Source organism: Scleropages formosus, chromosome 8, assembly GCF_900964775.1.
Source record: "Scleropages formosus chromosome 8, fSclFor1.1, whole genome shotgun sequence".
NCBI classification, from domain to species: Eukaryota; Metazoa; Chordata; class Actinopteri; order Osteoglossiformes; family Osteoglossidae; genus Scleropages; species Scleropages formosus.
In genome coordinates this window covers 24,131,187-24,142,731 of record NC_041813.1, presented here as the reverse complement: position 1 = coordinate 24,142,731, position 11,545 = coordinate 24,131,187, and the positions used below count along the sequence as shown (strand labels likewise).

At 39.8% G+C, this 11,545-nt stretch overlaps 1 protein-coding gene across 8 annotated transcripts in view; it reads right to left on the bottom strand.

The window, feature by feature from the left end:
• Positions 1 to 66: 66 nt before the first annotated feature.
• mcf2l2 (MCF.2 cell line derived transforming sequence-like 2) overlaps positions 67 to 11,545 on the bottom strand; it is a 64,796-nt gene continuing 53,317 nt past the window's right edge. For 4 of the 8 annotated variants that reach the window (XM_018757319.2, XM_018757321.2, XM_018757322.2 and 1 more), the window contains exons 27-32: positions 10,661 to 10,756; positions 8,769 to 8,852; positions 8,128 to 8,199; positions 6,838 to 6,927; positions 6,296 to 6,411; positions 5,760 to 5,879 (exon numbers count right to left, since the gene is read on the bottom strand). In XM_018757319.2, the coding sequence (XP_018612835.1) occupies positions 5,760 to 5,879; positions 6,296 to 6,411; positions 6,838 to 6,927; positions 8,128 to 8,199; positions 8,769 to 8,852; positions 10,661 to 10,756 (578 nt within the window). Of the gene's footprint in view, positions 1,901 to 5,759; positions 5,880 to 6,295; positions 6,412 to 6,837; positions 6,928 to 8,127; positions 8,200 to 8,768; positions 8,853 to 10,660; positions 10,757 to 11,545 lie in introns of those variants that run through there. The other 4 variants (XM_018757320.2, XM_029254235.1, XM_029254234.1 and 1 more) reach the window with 2 other exon arrangements.

The window sequence follows — 11,545 nt, the reverse complement described above, 5'->3', positions numbered from 1 at the left end:
TAAAAGGATGAACCATAGCAAGCCATAGTATGTATTTTCTCCCAAGAGGGAATAATAGCGAGCGACACAAATTTCAAGTCATGATCACAAATGCTGACTTTTGCAAGTCATGTATTTTTCACACGGTTAAAATGTACAGAAAACAAATGTACACATTTTTCCAATTACAATTTCCATACAAAAACGGTCCGAACAGCCTGAGACAGCTGTCAAATTCCTTGAAGGCTGAGTTTGTGCTGCCCTTCAATACATCTTGTGCTTCCACCTGTGCTTAAATGAGTTCAGTCCTGTATGCAGCCAGAAATGTTGAAATATTTTCTTAAAAAAAAAAAAAATTCACTAAGCTTTAGATTGCAGTGTGCTTACGTTAACGAAATTAAATAATGAAATGACTTTGATTCAATATAGCTCACACACCTGCAACCCACACATAATGGATTTTGGCACAAGTGGTCATGTGTTCCATCCATTTTTTTTCTTTGTATAACAATATACTTTTGAATAATATCAACCCAGCTGAAATCAGTAGAACAAACACATTGTACTGACATCATTTTTGCTTCTAAGAGCAAATTTTAAACCAGTGTCAGGAACGTAAATGTTTCATTTAAATAACTTATTATTTACAAGAGGCTTTGTTCAAAGATTTTACATAGTTTTGGTAAAAACAAGCCTGACCAACATATAGCTTTAACAATATGATCTGAGCATGACATTCTGAGAGCCATTCATCAGTCAACAAAAACTTACATTCATTCAACAAAAAATTAAAATAAAAATACAACACTGTGGCCTGATGTTTGAGAGCAAAAGTGTCCCAAACTTTTGAAATGATGTTTAGGACTGTAAATCATGTTCTGTCACTTTGTGTTCCGAACATATATTACATTTGAAAGCCTGCAGCAATGTTTAACATATAGGCTTGTATGTACAGTGTCGCTGTAAAAGGCCTGTTTTCCTTGACTGAATATACTTATTTATATATCGCCTGAAGAAAAAAGTTGCATTTGATATATTACGTGGGGTGCACCGAATATAAAACATAGTAGAAAATGACAAAATGTCTTTATTTTTCTGCTGTTAAAAGTTTCTTGGAAAAAAGTAACCACTTTTCTCAGACAGTATTTCTGAGTTTAATATACTGAACAGAACAAAACCTTTAAGCTTGAATGAGAGAATATTTTTACTTTTACCAGATGCTGTTGTATTTTTAAATTCCATGTTTATTGTACGGTAATGCATATTTATTGACCAAACACAATACTTATTCTCTGTAAATTGAAAACACCGCAATCATTTGAAATGTACGACTATTGCTGAATTATGTGGCTGAAAGAGATTTAAAACCATGGGGAGCCAGTTTTTGGGAGCCAGGCTTGGGCATCGTTGTCCTTAACATCTGTGCTAGAGCTGATGATGTCTTCCTTCACTCCACTTACAGTGTATATTTGTTCACGCTGATGACTGAGTTCAACCCGGGGAGGGGTTAGGATCACGCGGTGAAGGCACAGCAACTGCCTATGAAAGCATAAAGCACCAGTTAAATTCATTTGTGGTTTTCTGGGAACACAGCAGCTGAGTAGGAATGTCCTTTATTTACACCAGGGTCCAAGTAAGGTGTGGGATTAACAAACACTGCCACAACCGGGGTTGTGCTCCTTCGGTTCATTCGAGTGTAGGACCCTCACTGTCGACTTCATAGAGAGGTTTCACATCAGATGCTGGAATGGAAGGCATCCTGCAAAGTCCATAAGCCCATGGCACAATAACAAGTCACAGGTGGACAGATCCAAAAGGACAGATTCTTAATGTCGGTTTCCTTTCTCTCGCTGTTTAGTCTCCCCAGTGTCGTCTCCTTTCGTGCACCTTGAGGCTGACGCGCCCACACGGGTGAGGACATCTGAAAGGCAGAGATATGTAAACACACATCATTTTCACACAGCATAGGTGTGGCAGCTGACATATAAGTGCAGTGAACTGGGGGGTCAGATCACATCAGCGCTTAAAATATTCTCGGTATTTGATAGGACATGTCTGATTTTAGTGAAACACTGATACAAATTCGAGTTTAGTAACCAAAAATGCAACATGACTGTAATAGTATAGAGAAAGGACAATACACACACACTTTCTGAACCGCTTGTCTCATACGGGGTCGCGGGGAACCGGAGCCTAACCCGGCAACTCAGGGCGTAAGTCTGGAGGGGGAGGGGAAACACCCAAGACGGGATGCCAGTACGTTGCAAGGCACCCCAAGCGGGACTCGAACCCCAGACCCACCGGAGAGCAGGACCCGGGCCAACCCACTGTGCCACCACGCCCCATTTAAAGGACAATACACTCTAATAAAATTATTTTCTTCTCTCATATATATATACGAATATAAGAATGTGGGACAGTTGTTCATTCATGTACACATATATATATATATATATATATATATATATATATATATATATATATATATATACACACACACATACATGAATGAACAACTGTGTGTACATATATATATATATATATATATATATATATATATATATATATATATATATATATATATAGGGGGTGCGGTGGCGCAGTGGGTTGGACCACAGTCCTGCTGTCTGGTGGGTCTGGGGTTCAAGTCCCGCTTGGGGTGCCTTGCGACGGACTGGCGTCCCGTCCTGGGTGTGTTCCCTCCCCCTCTGGCCTTACGCCCCTGTGTTCCCGGGTAGGCTCCGGTTCCCCGTGACCCCGTATGGGACAAGCGGTTCTGAAAATGTGTGTGTGTGTGTGTATATATATATATACGGAGAGGCGTAATGGCGCAGTGGGTTAGAGCAGGTCCTGCTCTCCGGTGGGTCTGGGGTTTGAGTCCCGCTCGGGGTGCCTTGCTACAGACTGGCATCCTGTCCTGGGTATGTCCCCTCCCCATCCAGCCTTACGTCCTCTGTTGCTGCGTTAGACTCCTGCGACCCCATATGGGACAAGGGGTTTCAGACAGTGTGTGTGTGTGTGTGTGTGTGTGTGTATATATATATATATATACATCTATATATATATATATGTATACACACAGTATATATCCCCCTACATGATTTCTGAACTTTTTCCTCTGCAAAAGTTAGGCAACTAAACATGGAAACTGCACCAAGTTGTCCCAGAATGGGCATGAAACTCATTTCTTCTATTGTGAAAATCTCTGAAGGTTTCTGTTATAATGGAGCAATAGCTTTACTGAATAGTTGTAACTGCTTTTACATTGCAGGAGAAAGAAGAACCCAAGATGCTTTGGTTCCTCTTAAACCAAAAGAACAACTGTCCCACATTCTTCTGTTTCTTGACAATGCAATTCACAACTAGCTTAAAACACCAGGGTGCTCACTTTAATTGAAAATTCTGAAAGGCCATACACCGTGACGCAAATCCCCAAGCGCCTTTGGGACAGGATTATAACCGTAGGGTAAAGAAAATATAACTATCCTTTAAATAAATTTTAGGACATTTATATAATACACACTGATGACTCTCCAGTAACATTGGACAGTGAACGACTCCGCAGTGTCAGTCTCTCTTATTTCGTCGTCTTAGTAAAAAGTACAGTATTCGAATATTATTTCATATTTTATATTTATTAATTTAGTTGATATTTGCCTCCAAAGCAACAACTTACAATGTTAAGATAGAGTTATATCTTTGAATAGCTGGGGCATTTTTACAGGAGCAATTGAGGGTGCATATTGGGGCAGCTGGTGGAGTAGTGGTTAGAGCTCCTACCCCTGGACCCGAAGTTTTGTCTAAAGGGGGCTTGAAGGCAGCGGCTCTGACCACTATGTTAGCAGCAGAAAAGGCAGGGTGAAAACAAACGAAAGAGCCACCTAGAAGAGCAAAGGCCATCATTAAAGAGGCTGGATAGATATTATTTGATTTTCTGTGATAATGATGTTAAATTTGCAAGTGCAATCTTCAGTGCTGTTAGGCCTCCTTTAAGGTTACACAGCTCATTAAACAATTTATTCAGTTCATTGCACAATTTATTAATTGCTCCATATCAAATTACTCTTACTTATTTAGCTTGTTTTAAAATATATCCGTGCATTTTCTGAAAATCCTGGTGAACGATGTCGGTTAATATTTTGCTAGAATCCTTACGGTCTTTCCTTGAGGAAGCTCCCTTTAACTATAATTTTCCCCTTATCAGATAACAGGAAAAGCTGCTTGGTTTAATGGAAACTCACTTAACAGACAAGTTCTAAAGAATGACATATATCAGTAAAAATTGCAGAATTTTGTGCTCTGGGCATTTTCAGAATCGCTTTCAACGAACACACTGGCATGCGTCCTTTCTTTTCCCGCTACCGTAATTTGTTGTCTGTTATCTGTATTATAGCCGATTTTCAATTGCTTAATTTTATAGATTTTTTGCTGTAACTTTACTCATTGCAACTTTATCATTACTGCAGTATTATACACTACTAACCTTTCACTGTAAAGTGTTTTGAGAAGCTTTTAAAGGCACAATAGAAAATAAAGGTTATTATTATTATTATTATTATTACTATTATTATTATTATTACTACTACTATTACTACTACTACTTCTGGGGAGTGAATGCATTTTTGATATATCATAAGGAAAATAGAAGGCCGAGCAGGTAAAAGTTCCTGATACTACTGTAGGCACATACAAGAGCACATTTATTAGGTGAGATTTATGCAGAAAGTTGATTTTTTTCAGTGTGAATACAAATTTCACCTCCACTTCTCAGCTGTCTGCCAGAAAAGTACGCTTTGGTTGGAAAGACAGTCTTTTAGTTTTTCGGCCTGATGTAGTTTGCACACTCTTCTCCTAATGTACTTAATAGGACTGAGCGGGTGTGGTAAAATATGTTAATGTAAATGACAGGCGGGAGTCATGTGTGAAACCCACACCTTGAATGTGTGCAGGTGTTCAGACTCAGGCTACTAACGTATTATTAGAATCTGTCTTCACCCCTAGAATAAGTCTCTTATTCAGTCCTATAAGATACCAGAGGTTAGAAAGTTTTGCTTTTTGGTCACATTTCTGTATGTTCATTTCTGTAAGAGTGGTTCAACAGAGGAGTTGAGGGGACATTTAATTTTTACTCAAACTGAATAAGAATACTACTAATGAGTTTTTACAGGTGGAATACAGTGTGTGTAATGAAATACTATCATTCAGCCCAGTATTAATGTTTCAGGTTTCTAATTCACTGCCCAAAAATTGTAAGATACCAAGATATTTGTTTCCCATGGATCTAGTGTGTTTATAAGCACAGTTCTGAGATGTTTTTTTGTTTTAATTATTCCCTCACCCACTATCATCGGCCACCGTGGTCTGGAGCCTATCCCAAAAGAACAGGGTACAGGGTTAAGCAGGGTACACCCTGGACAGGACACCAGTCCACTGCAATTAAATGCTTGATTATTTCCAGTAATTTAAGATACAAGGTCCTGAACCTTTTGCATTTGTCTTTCACGGTTAGAGTTAAGGGTATGGTAAGAGGGATAGGGTTTGGGTTAACTGCGATTTCCCTCTTTCAGTGTAAACTTTGGGATAAATGCAATTTAATTACCGCATCTGAAAGAAATAGGGTTTGCTCAGTCAGCCAGCGTGGTCAGCACCGGCACTGAGCACACAAAGGGAAGTAAAAGGCTTTGCGGGGGGTTCCTCGGGGGCCGTGTTTCTCCAGCGCTGGAGGAATGGGGTCTATGGTGTTTACAAATTCAGAATGAATGACTTGCTCTCGCCATTACTCACCAGTGCCCATTTTCCGCTTCTTCCAGAAACTGCACTAAATCTCCCGACTCCCGAGATGGGTCCTGCGCTGTTTTTTCCTCGTACGTCAAGTGAACTGAAAACGGATCATGGTCCCCCTAACAGGAAGGAGAATGGGGGTAGAATACAGCAGGGTGTGATTTAAAGGTAGGGGAGAGGGACATTTTTTTCTCCCCCTCCCCTTCACATCCAAAATCGTTCATCTCCACTGGTAGTGCAGTGGATGCGTAAGGTAGCACTTCCTATTAAAACCGATCTCGAGCTCTCATATATCAAACAGATTATAATTGAAGGCAAAATCCTGTCAATTGAAGCGCCGGGGAGACCCACACCAGGATAATCCCTTTCCCTTTTTGTCTTTTAAATGTCAAGTCGTCAGTCTGTGTTAACGAGGACCAGTAATGGTGCGAAATAATTAAAAGGAAAGTCTTTTCAAGGGGATTTGGATGGCTTAGTGAGATGGAGACAGGAGAAGGGTGAATATACCTGTCAGGTCTTATTTAGCAGAACTTACATTTTTATTATGGTTCTCCTCCTCGGCCTCGGACGAGTTGGAAAGTTCCTCGGCGCTGGAGGGGATGGTTTCAAAGTCTTCTGTGTCCATTGAGGGCAAGCGCTTTTGGGTCCACCCTGGAACAGCAAGAATGACAGCGACATAAATCCTTCACGCTTAATGCAATATTAAATGAGAGTAAGGCTACAACACAAAATTATAATAATTATCCTTACAATAACCTTTGAGAGAGAGGGACAAGGAAAAAGACTCTCAAGACACGGAACCCCTGTTGGACCTCACCTGGCTCGCAAAACTGCACGGACGTCAGAAAAAAATAGCAAATGGGACATTAAACACACACACACACACACACAGGGAGACAACAGACAGATTTATAGTGAAATAAATACAGCACACCAGAATGTGCTATAGTAAAAGAGAAAAAAAAAGAACCAAAAATTATGACCAAAACAAAAACCTCTATCATTTCAAAACATGCTTTTGATAGAGGATATAAAAAAAGAATGAAAGATATCAATACCATCTTCTCGGCAGATTACCTGTTTGCGACGTAGATCTGGGTACAGCTGAACATGTACTTGTAGTACTGTTACGTTTACTTTCTGCTGAGATAGCTCCCTTCAATGTGTCTAAGGGAAAAAAACAGGCTCTTTACCAACAACTCGTCCAGACTTGCGGTTCCAGAAATTAGTGCCAACGCACATTCAAAAAACAGCTCATCCGGAAAAATCTGACATTCCGTAGTGAGACAGAAACAATTTAATAACTAAGGAAACCCACTCTTATAAATGCACTGGATCCCCGTCTGAGTTATGAACTTCCAAAGGTACGCACTCTTTTCTATTTCTTAAATTCTACTTCACTTAATCGAGTTTCAAAAATGCATTTGTTGTGGAGAAAACGTAACCTGCGTTTGCATGTTTACACTTTAGCTAGCAGGAACATGGAAACGATGAATTCAATTAGTTTCCACGGTGTTTGCAGCCTCTTTCTTATGCATCACTGATCAATAAAAACATGAGGAACACTGCACATCTTTATAAGTTGAATCAGTCAACAAACAGCTTTAAATAGGAATTTGTGGAGACAACATATTTCCAATTTTTAGCCATTTTAAATTAGTTTTAATTTAAATTTAGCTCAGACAATAAAAATACTATGATAAATGAGTTGCAACTTACTTTTTATTTATTGTAGCTGTATCTGAGACTTTTACAGAACTTACCCAGTAAATATATTGAGGTATGTCTGTATTATTCCTCTTTTTGTTGACCGTATAGAAAATAGATGAAAGTGAAAACGGCCAAATGTTGCCAATGTTGTCTCAGGTTAATAAAAATAAGATAAAAGTACTGCGAAGGACTGGTGTCCCACACACAGCGTAGCCTGTCTCACGCAGTTTCCTGAACTGGTTCGGTGACCCTCCGGAGTATGCTTAGCAAAAACTTAATGTTAAAGTTCACAGCTAATTTTTAATTATGCATGGCTTTATCTGCAGGTCTTACAGAATCTAATGTGTAATTTGAAGGATGTTTGTTTCATGAAGTTCGGCTTGATCGTGACTGTAGCGCTTGGACTTACGGACAAATCGAGTTAAGAACAGAATTCCTACCTGTGTTCGTAGATTGAGAACTCAACGTGTAAGGAAACTTCAGACTCTATTCCCATCATATGTGTAATGATATACAGTAAGGCAGCCTTACGGTATGGCACGTAAAAAACAGTCCGCTACAGATTAAGCAAAACTCAGAATTATCGCAACAGCAACTTCTACCATTTATCACAAAGACCGCGAGATCGTGCAAACGTAGTCTTGTATGGTGCTGTACCTTCATACCCCAGCGGTGTGGGGTCACTCTTTATTTCGTGCCTCTTGGTTTTAAGGTTAGCAGACAGAGGACCTGTACAGAGCAGTACATTTGCATGGAGGTAAGAAAACATTAATTGGAAAATGAATGAGAGCATTCCACTTGCATACAAAAAATTAAATTACATATGCTTCAGAAAGTGGTAATCGTTTTTCATTACTGCTTTCAAGATACTGAAATATTTGATTGGGTGACAGAGGCCGAGGTGCAGTTCAAGGAAAACTACAAAGGATTTTTTTTTTCCCTCGCTGAACTGACATTCTCATCAGAATTCAAACAACTGCACATGCAATTTGGCTGTGAATGTCATCCTACATTCCAAATGTCAGCTTATCAAAATTCACACTTTATTACCAATGAAGTTCTCTAATATTCCACGTCATTTTCCATTTTCGATATGTGATTTTTTTTTTGCATGCATTCCACGAATTTTATAAAAGCCTTAAATGTGCACAACTTCAGCAGAGAACAGTTTTTTTTTTTTTTTTTCCTCCCCCCCACTATTTGCACAGACTCTGCACATGTTTTTCTAACCAACTCTACTTGGAGGTTAAAAAATGTGTATAAGGCAGAAAGGAGCTGAGCTGCAAGCAATCAGGTACCTTTTGTGCGTCTAGTGGCAGAGGCACTGATGGAAGATGCTAAAGAGAAGCGGCGCGTGACATCTGTCTCTTTAGATGAAGGTTCTGGAGCAAGAAGCAGGGATGGGTTAGCAATTAGTCAGCTGCAGAAATGACAGCAGTCAGTGAGACTCAGAGAATCTCCATACACAACACTGCATTGTTCCTTTAACATCCTTTTCATTATTTAGCACAACTGGCTTCAAGTAGCCTGAACCGGCATACCAACAATAGTTTGTAAGATCCTAGTAAATATATGTTCATTTGGCACAATTTTTTTCTGCACTTTTTATTACCCGAAGGGTTCTCACTGTCATTTCCCTGGCATATCGATTATAGTCCCTTAGATAACAGTGAATAATTTTTAATATGAGATCTCACGTGTGCAATTTCCAAAACTTTTGCAGTTTCATATAATTCATTTATCAGTTTTTATTCATTGGGGAGTCTTATTTAGTTCCCCCTTTACCCGTTCCCACTGGCATAACAGCGACAGTTCATTACATTGTAGCGAACAGTATAATGCAGTGTAATTAATAGTTTTTTATTGTATTTTTTCCAAAAGGTTTGCAATTTTATGGAACTCATTTTTGCAGTTTTTATCAGTCGCTGTCTCATTTGTATTTTCCCTTTCACCCCTTCCCTGGAAGGAATGGGGAGCGGGAAGACATTCCTCCAATTCACTCCTCATTTAATGCACTTCCAAAATTTGACTGTCATGACAGCATGCAGAGGCGAGAGAGAGAGAGAGAGAGAGAGAGAGAGAGAGAGAGAGAGCCAGAGAGAGAGAAGCATCCCTCTGGAGAAAAGTGCCAGATGAATAAATAATAATGCTAATAAATAATAGCGCTTCACTGCAAGGCAGCAGTGGCTCCACCGTGACTGACCTGTCTCTGCTCCCACTGATAGAATTAAACTGACTGAACACCTGGCACCCCTGCTGCTCTCTTGTGACAATAATGCCAGTTGGGTTGCTTGGCTATAAAACACCAAGTCGCAAGTTTCCAGATCAAACCCTCATCTCATCCATGGCATTTGTCCCTTTGCAAAAATTTTCTTCAAATGTCCCCACAACACATACGGATACTGACAACGGCATGATACTGTAAATGATTGAGACAAAGCACACGGAGAGTTAAGAAGGAAGCAGAGACACTAACAGCAACTATTTTACAAGCACAGATGAGGAATCGATGAGGAATTTAGCACCGCGATAAAAATGATCAACCACCAAAGTTCAAAGTCTGACATTATTTCAATAGGCCATTAAGGGCAATAACATAGGCCACTGCATCCATATGTCAGGTTTCAGCAATCCTTCTCCATTATAAATAGACACACCCAGAAATAATCAATGGCCCAGGAACACTATTGATGGTCATGCGATGCCTTCGTAATAAAACACCCGACATTTAATACAAGCATACTCCGGTGCGTCGACGTAAAAAGTAGCCCTGCAACTAAACTGGAATCCACTTCAACTTTCACGAGAGTTCCAAGTTAATTTCCTACCCAGAGAATTAATACTGTGGTCGCAGCATTTTGTAATGATCTAAACATGCTGTCGCTGCAGCAACTGTTCAACACGTGTTAAAAAAAAGAAAAAGGCCTTGCTGTTTTTAAATTGCATGAAAAAATTCTTTGGGAATACATTTAATGCTGGTTCGTGTGCCAGGAAGTCGTTTGGCATGCAGTGTACCCATTGTAGCAAGAGCCTATGATGGGATGGAGAGTGAGGGGCGGCAAGTATGAAGCCAAAGGGGAGGACGTGCAGTGACAACGACAGAAAACGTGAGAATCGTGATGATTATGATCATGATGATGATGACGACAATGTTGTCGCCGGTCAAAAAAGAGGTCCAGCCAAGTTTTACCTTGGGGTAGAGACCTGCGGTTGGAGAGGCCCTGCAACGTAAATCGCTTTTTAGCCAGAGCTGCCCGCTCCGTATTTTGGTCAGCAGAAGCATCCGCTAGGGAGGGAAAGGAAGAGGTGTAGGTAAAAGCGGGGAGCAGGAGGAGTCAAACACTTTGGGTACTGCAGCAGGGGGCATCTGCAAGACCAGGCCGGAAATTTTTATTCATATTATTTATTAGCAGCTGTTGAATCGTTTAGCGGTGAGTACAGTCCAAAGAATGAGACTCATAAAGAGGTAAAGAGTAAAGAGGATATTGTTAGTGGTAAAGAGTATACATTTTCAGGCTTGGTTTTGTAAGTACAGTTCATCCTCATATGACCAGACACATGGGGGGTTGATCACGTGAATGACCGTAGACAGTAGTCTCCCTATACGTGAATAAGTTCTATTTCAACTTTTTTTTGTAATTTTAATACATATTTTATCAATTTCTTGTTTTTGCATTGTTTATTTTCAAGTTTTATGCTTGCAAATCACTTGAAATAAAGTTATTTTCTGACAATATGTGCTGAACTTTGCCCCATATCCTAGCACTAGGGTGAAAAATTACCTGTGATCTTAATGGGGAGGGAGGAGGTCGTTGGAAACAATACAAGGGTTCCTTCTAATTCTACATGTCCAGAAACATATTTTTACATTATTTATTGAGAGCTGTATGCTTGAAAAAACCTAAAAAAAAATTTTTTTCTTTGTTTAGTAATTTGGGGGGTTTTCACCAATTAAGCAACTAATTGTTTTGCTTTTTGAAATTTTGGAAAAAATGAGAAAAAATTATATTTTGATGCGCCGAACTGTCCGGGCATTGCACCCGAGGTCGGGTCATGTGCAGATGAACAGTAGGTG